Source organism: Sceloporus undulatus, chromosome 3 (assembly GCF_019175285.1).
Source record: "Sceloporus undulatus isolate JIND9_A2432 ecotype Alabama chromosome 3, SceUnd_v1.1, whole genome shotgun sequence".
NCBI lineage: Eukaryota > Metazoa > Chordata > Lepidosauria > Squamata > Phrynosomatidae > Sceloporus > Sceloporus undulatus.
This window is the reverse complement of record NC_056524.1, coordinates 67007445-67019700: the sequence shown is the minus strand read 5'-3', so window position 1 is coordinate 67019700 and position 12256 is coordinate 67007445. Positions and strand designations below refer to the sequence as shown.

General features: G+C 49.4%; 1 protein-coding gene across 1 annotated transcript in view; it reads left to right on the top strand.

Moving 5' to 3' along the window:
- Nucleotides 1-12256, top strand: part of RUNX1 (RUNX family transcription factor 1) — a 263811-nt gene that overhangs the window by 124827 nt on the left and 126728 nt on the right. Inside the window, exon 3 of the mRNA XM_042461118.1 lies at nt 10743-11026. Within this exon, the coding sequence (XP_042317052.1) occupies nt 10743-11026 (284 nt within the window). The remainder of the gene's footprint in view (nt 1-10742; nt 11027-12256) is intronic.

Genomic DNA, 12256 nt, shown 5'->3' with positions numbered 1-12256 from the left:
TGCTGCTGCTGCTGCTGCTGCTGCTGCTGCTGCTGCTGCTGCTGCTGCTGTGTGCCTTCAACTCGCCTCCCATTTAGGGGACTTTGCTTCAGTGGGGAGTTCAGGCTTGATTTGGTCTCGGGTCCATTCATTTTAGCAGTCCCCGGTATCCCCAGAGCTCCTCTGCAGCATCACATTGCAAAGGAGTTGATTTCCTATTAGCTGCCTTCCCTGTCCAGCATTCGCATCACAGCCATGCATAGAAACTGGAAATAAATTGGCAGGGACAATCCTAACTTTAGCATTCAGTGACATATCTTTACGCTTAGAGTCACTTCAGGGAGTTTTCTTGACGAAGAGGGAGGTTGTTTTTGCCTTCCTTTGAGGCTGAGAGAATGTGACTTGCCCAAGGTCACCGAATGGGTTTCCATGGCCAAGCGGGATTCGAATCCTGCTCTCATGGTCCAACATTCAAACCCCAACATCAGATTGTTTTATTTGCACCCAGGTCAATCGGACTTAGGGCCAGCACTGTCACCCACAAAGAAGCATAAAAGAGCTTGTTACCTGCGTTTTAGGATCCATAATCGGATGAGAGGATTCACACTCTTCCTTTTACCATCCAGTCAAGTATAACAAACAAATCCCACTGGTGAAGATGCCAGCCACAGCTGCAGGATTAAATTATTCCAGAATAGGGCTGCATAGCCCGAAAAACCCATAGAAAACTATAAATCCCACTGCAATGGGTCTGAGGAAGTAGACTGAAGTCTACGAAAGCTCATGCGGCCAACTTCTTTCTTAAATAAATTGATAGGCGACTTGAAGGCACCAATGGAGGACCTTAATAGCATGCAACCTTCCTAATGGCACCATCCTTTTTTCTTACGTTTACTCCTGTGCCGGATTTTTTGTTCATGTATATTTTCTTACCAACATCCTGGAATTTTTTTTGGCCGGCTTTTATTATTTTCCGCCTTGCAATAATATACGTTTCTAAGGGGGGATAAAATTGGGCAAAACTGGAAAGCAGGGTGTCGGTTTTAAAAGCACTCCTCTAAATCTCAACTTTTTTTTTCTATCAAAGCAATTTGGGGGTTTGGGGTTTTTTTTTGGTGACTTGTCTCTTGATTTGAAAAAAATATAAAGTGAAAATATTATTCTCGGATTTTTTTTAAAGAAAAAAACCAACATACATTTTAAGACTAGGATTCCGTAATTCTCTGTAGCCATAAAGCAACGGATCTTATTGCGGCACCTTAAAATAAGATTTTGGCGTGAACTTTGCAGGACTGAAAGGATAGCCACAGTCTCCAGATGGCTTAGGCAAAATACAAAAGAAAAACAAAAAATAATGTGTATATATGTATGTGTGTGTGTGTGTGTGTGTGTATATATATATATATATATATGGCTTTAAGGAGTCTAAAACTATTCGATGTAAAATAATTTCGGGGACCTGCTTTTTATAAAAACGCGTTCATCCTCATTGACCCTGGAAAACTTTGCCGGAGAGAAACGAGACTTTCTTTTTTTAATCAGTTTATTTCTAAGGATCCACCGGATCCCACTGTCTGTCTTGCTGATTTGAAGATCCCCTTCTTTATATATTTCAAACGTTTTTATACCGCCTTTCTAGGCAACGCATCTCCCGGGCGGCTGGCAGAACTGAGCTCTGAAACAATCAAAATGAAATACAGTTAATCAAACTCAAGGTTTACAATATTTTAAAAACCGCTTTGTGGGGGCTATAGCTGCCCTGTGTGGCTCCGAGTTCATGGTCCTCCTTGGAAGTGGGGAAGGGAGAGTGAAAGAAAGATACCGACCAAATCAATATCCAAAAGAGGGAAAGTGATTTGTACAAAATAGGCTTGTCATATAAATAGGGGAGGCTCTTTTTATCGTTTCGCTGCCTTTCATGTATATATACAGCCTAGGATGGGTACAAGGTTAGTTTCCAAAAATGGATCGCAGTTTTGGTTAGTCATTGATGAAGCCGATTTGGAGGGATGTAGGATGAGGTTTTATCCGCTTGTTCCCTCTGTTTTAGGATCCATAAACCCAGCCGTTCAATGGGATTTTAATCCTACATCCACACTGCAGAACTAACCCGCTTCGAGGCCGCTTTAACAGCTATGGCTCAAGGCTATGGGATTCTGGGAATGGTCGTTTGCTGTGGGCACCAGAGCGATTGTTTTTACAGTTGTAGAGATGCCTGCCCCCCTGGGCTGGTTTTGCGGGCAAAAGGTGTGTGTTGAGGAGCGGGGTTTGAAAGTCGGGTCGGGACCAGGGTGACTAGGCGCGTCCTCCTTTTCCAGGATACGTCCTCCATTTCAGCCTCCTATCCAGGAGGAATTTCATAATGTCCTCCACATTGAGCATGACTAAGGAGAGTGAATTTATATCTATATGAGTTTTGTCAGCTTTTATTTTGGAATGCCCTCCAATTTTTTCTCGAATGTCCTCCATTTTGCGGTGTCTCGTCCTCCTTTGCCGGGAGGGCACCTGGTCAGCCTGGTCAGGACCCCTCCTTCTTAAGCAAAAGTGGCTTTCAAGGCATCATCATCATCATCATCATTCTTAGCCTTGGGCAAGTCACATTTTCTCAGCCTCAGGGCAAAACAAGGCGGGCAAACCTCCTCTGGACCAACCTTGCCAAGGTAACCCCAGCATAGGGTTGCCATAAACGTGCCACAACAAACAGCCACTCTTAGAACGCCATAGCCTTGAGCCGTGGCGGTTCAAGTGGTGTCAAACTGGATTATTGCTGCAGTGTGGATGCGGCCCAAGCCCGTGAAGCCAAGGATTCAGGGGTGTCATTTTGTCAACTTTCTAGCATTCAGAAATCTGCATCCGCACAGCAGAAATAATCCGGGTTGACACCACTTTAAACTGCCGTGGCTCCATGCTATGGAGTTTGCTGACAGAGAAGGGTAAATGTCTCCCAAATCGACAGTTCCCATAATTCCATAGCATCGAGCCAAGGCAGTTAAAGCGGTCTCAAACTGGATTATTTCTGCAGGGCGGGCACAGTCCTAGAAGATCGTCTCTTTCTGCGTTGGCTTTCCCTTGGTATCTTTGCCTTTGCTTTGGATGCATGTTCTTTATTTCCAAACGTATATCTGAAGGTTGAAGTTACTTCAGTGCTAGAAGTTTGGGGACTCATGAGAAGGGGCAGAATTCTAAAAAGGAGGGTGTCCTCATTTTGTGCCCATCGCTAAGCCCTTATAGACCCTGCCAAACTCCTGGGATTTGTAGTTTGGTTCTAAGCCTCCCAGAGTAGAATTGGTGGAAGGTGCTGAAAAGTCGTCCCTCTAGCAAAGGTCGCCTCAGCCACAGACTTGAGATGCTCTTCTTCTCCCTTTCAGAATGATCAGGGTCATTGGGATTGGAAAAGCTCAAAGCGAAGGATGGTTAAGGTGCATCCACACTGCGGAAATGACGCAATTTGACACCACTTTGTCATGACTCTTGACATCGCTTTCGCTCTGGTGCCACGATAAACTACAGTTCCCAGGATTCCCTAGCACTGAGCCAGGGCAGTCAAAGCAGTCTCAAACTGGATTCTTTCTCCAGTGTGTTTTGACCTTGGCGGATTTAAAAAAAAAGGTGGAGGGAAATGAGGCAGCACCTTTAAAAACAAAGGCTGCATCCGCACTGCAGAAATAATCCAGTTTGACACCCCTTTAACTGGCTATGGAATTCTGGGAACTGTCGTTTCGTGAGACATTTAGCCTTCTCTGTCAGAGAGCGCGGGTCCTCCACCAAATTGCAACTCCCAGAATTCCATAGTACTGTTGGAATTCACTATTGATCCATGGCAGTCAAAATGATGTCGGCCTGGGTTATTTCTGCAGTGCCCATTCTCTCGGTGGTTGAGTAAGGCTCCAGGTATAAAGGATAGAATGGGACAGAGTGGGCAAAAACATGTAAGTCATGCGTCTTGTCCTAAATTTCCAGAGGCCTATTTGGGGGTCAAATCCTATGTCCCAAACACACTGCAGAAATCATCCAGTCTGAGGCCGCTTTAACTGCCCTGGCTTAGTTCTAGAGAATCCTGGGAAATTGTAGTTTATTGTGGCACCAGAGCTCTCTGTGACACAGAAGACTCAATGCCTCACAGAATTACAGTTCCCCAGAATTCCCTAGCACTGAGTTAAAGCGGCCTCAAACTGGATTGTTTCTGCAGTGTGTTTGAGCTGTGGGGATTCTGGGACCTGTCGTGTAACGAAGTTACTTTCCCCAGAGTGCTACTTGCGTTGGGCAATTCCTTTGCAAGCAAATCCGATTAGTTTAAGAACCGGTCGCTCCCCAGAAGTGTTTCTGTTATAGATTTGGAAGACCTACAACAAAAGACTGGGGCGTTGCGGAGTTTAGGAATTTGGGAAGAGCCGTGGCAGCTAAAGTGCTATCAAACCGGATTAGGTCTATAGTGCGGACGTGAATCAACTTTCTAGCATTCATAGAGTGCAACTGCATGCCAGGGAAAATATCTTTTTTAAAACATCCATCTCCAGCCCCACATCTCAGTGGAGCTGATTTCCTTCCCATCTGCTTTCTTCTCTGTCCAGTGGCTTGGACGATTCAGACTTCAGTGCTCAGTGGTATATCTTTTTATTCTTTAGCACCTTGTCCAGTTCTTTCGCATCGGCCCGGATGCTTGGCCCCTGCTACGGGAACTCTTTGAATCCATTTCGATTTCCTAATCGTTGCCTAGATTAGAGGGATCTGGATGTAGGGCTTGAAAGTGAGGGGCACACCTGAAAGCTGGTCCCCGCCCCGAAGGTGGCCTCCTCCAGATGCCATCGGGTGACAGTCCAGATCATTGACTCACCCGGCTTTTGTGTGCTGCTGCGGGTCTGGTTTGTTGTTTGGCTTTCAGTAACCCTTTGCAGAGGTGGAAAGAAAAGAAAAGAAAAGAAAGAGTTGCAATCGCTTCATCCACTAGTTTCGTGGGAGGAGGGCGTTCCTTAGGAAATTCCACCACTAAATCGGAGCAAAGCCGTTAAATCCGTCCCTGGCATGCAGTTACACCCAACGAATTTATTGTTGACTCACGTTGGCGCTGCAGAACTAATCCGGTTTGATAGCACTTTAACATTCTGGAGTTTTGTCAGCCATTTGGCTCCGGTGCCACAATAAACCCCACTTCCCAGGATCCCTGTCAAACTGTTTTGTGAACCATTTAGCTCCGGTGCCATAATAAATCTACTTCCCAGGATTCCCCTAGCACTGAGCCAGGGCAGCGAAAGCGGTCTCAAACTGGATTCTTTCTGCAGTGTGTTCTGGACTTTGGAGGAGTTTTTTTTTAAAAACAAAGTGGAGGGGAATGCGGCAGCACCTTTAAAAACAAAGGCTGCATCCGCACTGCAGAAATGATCCCGTTCGATACCCCCTTTAGCTGTCATGGATCAATGCTGTGGAATTCTGGGAAGTGTAGCTTCCTGAGACACTTAGCCTCCTTTGTCAGAGAGGTTAGGGGCTCCATCAAATTACACATCCCTAGTCTTGAGCCAGGGCAGTTAAAGTGCTATCAAAGCAGGTTAAATCTGCAGTGTGGATGCCGTTTCGGTCTGTTCTCCTCCAGGGAAGGCTTTGGGCTCCCTCTAGCGTCCGCTCCGTGTCATTACCGAGAAAGGGGTACTGTCTCTGGTCTCTTTTGGCTGGTGCTCAAACGGAGCCTCCTTGGCTTGAGGTTTTCCGGGCTCCGTTTCGCAATCGACAACTGTGGGCAGCTCCAGGGAGGACCAAGGAGAAAGGACAGAGGCTGCAAAGGAAGCCATTGCACCAGGCCGCCTTCTCTCCAAAGCTGCATACTGGCTCAAGGCTATGGAATTCTGGGAATTGGAGTTTGTTGTGGGGCCCTCCGCTCTGGGCCCCACAACAAACGCCAACTCCCAGAATTCCATAGCCTTGAGCCAGAAAAAGAGTTAAAGCGGTGCCAAATCGGGTTATCTTTCCAGTGTGGATGCAGCAAAAATGAAGAAGCAGGTGATACGAATTCAAAGCTCTTTCTTTTTTTAAAAAAAAAAAATTGGGAACGGAAGATGGAAAAGCAACTATGTATAGCTTTGTTGTTGTGTGCCTTCAAGTCGTTTCCAACTCAGGACAACTCTAAGGTCAACCTATCATGGGGTTTTCTTGGCAATATATCTTCAGAGGGAGGTTTTCCACACTGCCTTCCCCTGGGGCTGAGAGAGTATGACTTGCCCAAGGGTCACCCAGTGGGCTTCATGGCCGAGCTGGAGTTTGAACTCTGATCTCCACTCAAGCCACTTACTACAGCTTTTCTTTTTCATTTGGGGGAAGTGGATGCTTACTGGCCTTTGCTTCCAATTTCCTCTCTGGCTACACAAAGGTAGCTGATATCACTGGGGAGAAGAAAAAAAACACCTTTCAAAATCAGAAATAGAGGATATGTATTCACAGAGCACAAGAGACAATAACTTGTAAAGGGCATTAAGACACGTGTGTGTTCCATGCGCTCCGTTTGGTCAGTGTGACAAATAAAGCAGCACCTACCACATATGATCCAGCCATGGGCTGCCTTATATCACCTGTTGGTGCACTATGGGCCTGAACAGACAGACCAAAATAATGCTGCTTCAGATCACTTTGGAGGTATGCTGGTTTAAATGATGCATGCATCCTAAGAAGCTGGGAGCCATGCTCCAGTCCTAAGGCCCAGAGCACAGCTTTGACACAGCTTCTGGCCTCTGAAGATGCATATGTCATTTAAACAGCATACCTCCAAACTGACCAGAAGCAGCTTTATTTTGGCCTGTCTGTTCAGGTCCTATGTTAGCAGTTGCACTTATTCCATAGTGGTCCCAAGCAGTTCATTTCAGGGCCTTCCTTCCTTCATTACTACAGCTTTTGCTGTAGTCCAGTGTTGCCTACTCCACCTGGCAGTTGTTCTTCAGACAGCAGCTCTTGGGAGCATTAGAACTTTGATCCATCTTTTACTACTAGTCCCATACAATATGTCACACACATTTTTATAAAGCATCATTATGGCAAATATTGTGTGTGTGTGTTTTCCCTCTGAGGTCAAGAACCATTCAGCCTTAACTAGGACCTGCCTTACTGCTGTTTCACAGAAAGCCATGGAAGACAGCCAATGCTAGAGCACTAAAAAAGCACATTTGCCTTTTAATATCCCCACCCCACCCCATTCTTATAAACCAGTCCATGCATCTCTTTCAGATTGGTGTCTGCATACCATGATATAAAGTATTTTGGTTGAAAAGATGGCTCTAATTATTACAGTCTGTGTCGAGAAGGACTGTCTGATAAACATCTCTAAGATCAGAAGTTTCAAAGAAGCACAGAGGCTGGAATCGTGGACATATTGCTGAAAGCAACCATTGTAATCCAGAATAAGTAGTGTTCTTTAGGAGGGGGGCAGTATCTTAGTGGCATCCTTAAAAACTTTTAAAAACAACAATTTGGCCTTCCTGGAAACCTGGATCCACACCCTACCTCAGAAACGCACCTTGTGGGGGGGGGGGGGTAAATCCAACCTCCATTTAATGGATTGCTTTGTCTCCTATTGGCAGCTGGCAGCCAGAGTTTCCCATAGGCCTCCCTGCTGGACAGCACAGGCCTTAATGTGAGCCAGGTAGTGTCTGATCTAGGTAAACTACAGCCTAGAATCTCAAATTACAATGTCAGTGTTTATATATTTATTAGAATAACACTTTGGGGGGGGGGGGGGTTTTGGTGTTACCGGGTTTCTCAAAAGTGACATGGGGCCTCAGCCTATCTTAATCTAGCCCCAAAGCCATGTTTAGCTCCAAAACCCTGTCAGTGGTGCTTCATTTCAGCTGGGGACCACATTGCTTGCTAAAAAAGGAAGAAAGAGACCCTTACCTTCCAGAAAGCAAGGACTAAGAGGGAATTTAGGGTTTTACACAGTGATGAGGCATTGGAGCAGCCTTTCCCTAAGCTGGTGGTGCTCTCCAGATGGTTTGGATCTTAATTCCCTCACTCTAGATGATTGGTCATGTTGATTTATGGAAGGTGTAGTTCAAACCATCTAGAAGAAAAGAACCTTTGGGAAGGGCTGGATTACAGTTACAGACTACTGTTTACTGTCTGCCCTGGGCCTAAAAAGTCATGTCCCCATGTGCTGCTAAATCAACAAAACACCATGATCTGGATGGCTCTCCTATAAAACCCTGACTGTCCAGGACCATCCTTTCAAGGCATTTTATTAATATATATATATGTGTGTGTGTGTATATATATATATATATGTATATATATGTATGTATGTGTATGTAAATGTGTGTATATATATATATCTTGACAAGAACATGGGACTGATGGCTGAGAGCAAAAAGGAAGAGTCTGCTGGAGTCCTCCTTGTCCTTCAGGGTGTAGCTGGGGGAGAAGGGGGGCATGAAGTTGCACTGAGTGGACCTCGCCTGTGTAAATATGGGGGGAGGCTCAGAACCTCCTGGGGGGGCATTCTATGGACGCTGAGGAAGGAGGCTGTCTCCTTGGTCGCCTCGGCTGGATGAGAGGCTCCTGGAGCGAAGATCCTTGCGAATCTCATCGAAGAATGGTTTGAGCATGAACTCTGGAAGCGAATCCCTGTCCAGCCCTGGCAGCCTCAGAATAGTCACACTCTCTCAGCCTCAGAGGAGGGCCATGGCAAACATTGCCAAGAAAACCCCAGGATAGGTTCGTCTTGCGGTTCATGGGCCATTTGCATCTTAGGGAGACTCTAACAACTCCAACTCCCAGAATTCTATCGCCTTGAGCCAGACCAAGAGTTAAAGCGGGGCCAAACCGGGTTATCTCTCCAGTGTGGATGCAACCTTACGAGTATCTTTCTGGCGGCGTGGGCTGGAGCCTCGCCCTGCTCCCGGACCGGAAAGGGCCCTGATTGGCTCTCCCTCCCTGCCTCCCTCCCTCCCTGCCCTGTGCAAAAGAGCCCAGGGAATGGCATTCCTCCGGACTCGCTTACAGTAAAAGCACATTCATTTCCAGTCAGCCTCCATTCATAGGGCCAGGAGGCGCGAAGGAGGAGGAAGCGGCGGGGGCGGGCGACGCGACGAGTTTCTTCTCTACCCCCCCCCCTCCATCCTCAGCAAGAGCAAACAAACCGGGGCTCACACAGGAGGAGAGACACACACACCCCACACTCCCCACAGCTGGAAAAGCTGCCCCCTCATTACAGACAGAAGCCCTAGGAAAGCTGGTTTTGAGGAGTCTGAGGGGACACGGGAAGGGAGCAGCAGAAGCAGCACCCGGCGCCCTTTCTTCCTCTTCCTCCTCTTCTCCTCCTCCTTCTCCTTGTACTTCTCTTGGCCTTCTTGCCCCGAAGTAAACAGGAGGAGGCTTCTTTTCCCGCCTCCTCCTCCTCCTCCTCCTCCGACCGGCCTTGTGCCTGAGTCCTGCTCCCGCCCGCCAGAAGAGGAAGGAGGGGCGCCTCCTGTGGGTCTTATTGGGGGGGCTCCTCTCAGGAAGGAGAGGGAGAAGGGTGTTTGCGAGCAAAGTGTGTGTCTGAAGGCGGGGGGGGGGGGGAGAAGGGGGCGGAGGGCAGAACCGCCCCCCCCCCCCGTTTGCTCCGGGAAGCAGAGCCCCTCCACCTGCTGCTGCGGTTAGACCCCGAGCTGCCAAGGCAGCCCCTGTGGCGGACTTGTGGGGTCGGTCGGGGGGAGGAGGGAGAGTTCCTTTTCTCCCTCTGGAGAGTTGGCCCTGAGTCACAGGCGGCGGAGGAAGAGGCTTCGGGGGGGGGGGGGCTGTGGAAGCGTGGCTCTGGGGTGTGTGTGCGGAAAGTGGCTGCACGCCTCAACCGCAGGAGGAGCCCACAATCCTCCCAGCCCAAAGGGCTGTGTCTCTCTCTGGGAGAGAGAGAGAGAGAGAGTGTTTTCTTCCTCCTCCCAGGGCTCCGTCCAGCCCCTCCGCCCGCCCCCAGGCTTGGCACCGGGGCTGGGGCTTCGGAGCCGCTTTCCCCAGTCTTTCTCCCCTGAGTCACTCCGGGGCCCAAGCGAGGCGTTGCGAAAGAAAGAGAGCAGCAGGACTTAAGGAGGAGGAGAAGAAGGAGAAAGAGAAGGAGGAGGGCCCTGCGGAGGGACTGGGGGCCAAGCTCAGGGAGGAAGACAGGGATAGCCAGGCGCCCCTGGGCTCTTGGAAGTCCCCTCCCCGGCTCCGGCTGTCAATAGTTGGCGAAGGGAGAGCCAGCTGGCCTTTCTTCCCCACGAAGCCCATGCCGCCTTCCTCACCGCGGATCCGGAGTGGAGGGTCCCAAGCGGGAAGAGGAGAGAGAGAACCAACTCCAGCTAGGAAAGCTGACTACTGAGAAGTCTTCCTTCGCCTTCCCTTTGGGCCTCTCTGGCCTCCGAGGGGCTGGGAAGGGGATGCCCTGCGCTTCCTCCCACCGGGGCATCTAGGAAAGGCCTTTTTGGCTTCTAAGAAGTGATTCAACCGGGGCAAAGGACCCGGTCCAGAGTTACAGAGGGAAGTCTGGTGCTTGTGGTGGTGGCTGTGGTGGTTGTTTTCCCCCAAAGAGGCTCCACAGAGACCTTACTAGACCAGCTGGAAAACTTTTGGATGCTTGGATTAACGGGGCCAGGAGCAGGGAGCTCTCCGACTTGGCTCCGGGACTGGCTTCGCCCCTAAGCCGCCTTCCCCCCCCCTTTTATGTGGGAGCCTCCGGTCCCTGCCGTTGCCGCTGAAGCCCCGCGCTCCTGGCGAAGCCCCCGCGAAGCCCCTTTCACTCAACCGCCTTGTTGTGATGCGTATCCCCGTAGATACCAGCACCAGCCGCCGCTTCACGCCGCCCTCCACCACCCTCAGCCCGGGCAAGATGAGCGAGGCGCTGCCGCTGGGAGGCCACGAGAACGGAGCAGCAGCCGGAGCAGCGGCGGCAGCAGGCACGGCCCTGGCCGGGAAGCTGAGGAGCGCCGACCGCAGCATGGTGGAAGTCCTGGCCGACCACCCGGGAGAGCTGGTCCGCACCGACAGCCCCAACTTCCTCTGCTCCGTCCTGCCCACCCACTGGAGGTGCAACAAGACCCTCCCCATCGCCTTCAAGGTAGGAGAACCGGGAAGGGGTTGGGACGGCTTGCATCTCAGCATTGCAGCCACACTGGAGAGAGAACCCGGTTTGGCACCGCTTTAACTCTTTGTCTGGCTCTTTGCTATGGAATTCTGGGAGTTGGAGTTTGGGCCTCCACAACAAACTCCAACTCCCAGAATTCCATAGCAAAGAGCCAGACAAAGCGGTGCCAGACTTGCCTTGAACATCCTTGACCTCCAGCTCTGAACCCTGTTGTGTGTGTGCGCGCGCGCGTGTGCCCTCCAGGGAGTGCCTTCAAGTGTCCTGTCCACTTATGGTGCCCCATGAATTTCATAGGGATCTTCTTGGCAAGGAATCCTCAGAGGTGGTTTTGCCAGGTCCTTCCTCTAAAATGTAGCCTACAGCCCCAGATATTCCTTGGAAGTGGCCCAATGGTTAAATGTCCCCAGCAGTCAGATGGGAATGAGGCAGATAGGACACTATGGCCTTCATGTGGAGATCAGTCCCACAGATTTGATGACTGTTTCCAAGGGCATTTAGGATTGGTTCTTTACTTCCAGGGAAATGCTGCTTTTGACAGAATGGAAGAACCTGAGTGTGGCCTTCATGGCCTGCTGTCACCTACACTCAGAGAAGGAGACAGGGCCTGGCCTCCTTAATGTCTTCGACTTTTTCTCTCTCTTTCTTTTCTCCCTCTCCTATCCTTCTCTCCCACCCTCCCCAGTTCCGTTTTGGGCCCCACAACAAACTCCTGCTCCCAGAATTCCATACCCTTGAGCCAGACAAAGAGTTAAAGCTGTGCCAAACCGCTTTATTTCTCCAGTGTGGATGCAGCCTTAGAACACTCTACTTTCCTTCTGGCCCAGCATTTTATCCACATTACAGTCTAAGGCTGCAGCCTAAAACAAACTTACTTGGGAGAAAACCCAACTGAATTCACTCTGGCTTACTTAGGAAAAGTAAATCGGATGTAACATATTGGTTTTGTTCTTAAATAATAGTTTGGTTTGGAGTTTTTTGTTTGTTTTTTTGGTGTTGTAACCGAAATGATCCGGTAACCCACCAAAAGGGGGGGGGGGTCCAAATGCGCTTTTGTTTTGTTTTTTGTATTCTGAATTCAGCTCAGGGCAGAAAAGATGCACCCCCTTCTTCCTCCAAGTTCGAGAAGGATTTAGCCTTTTCCCACTAAAACTCATAGGAAAGATGCTCTGAATGAAGTGGGAGCGGTGTCCCATTAAAGCCAAA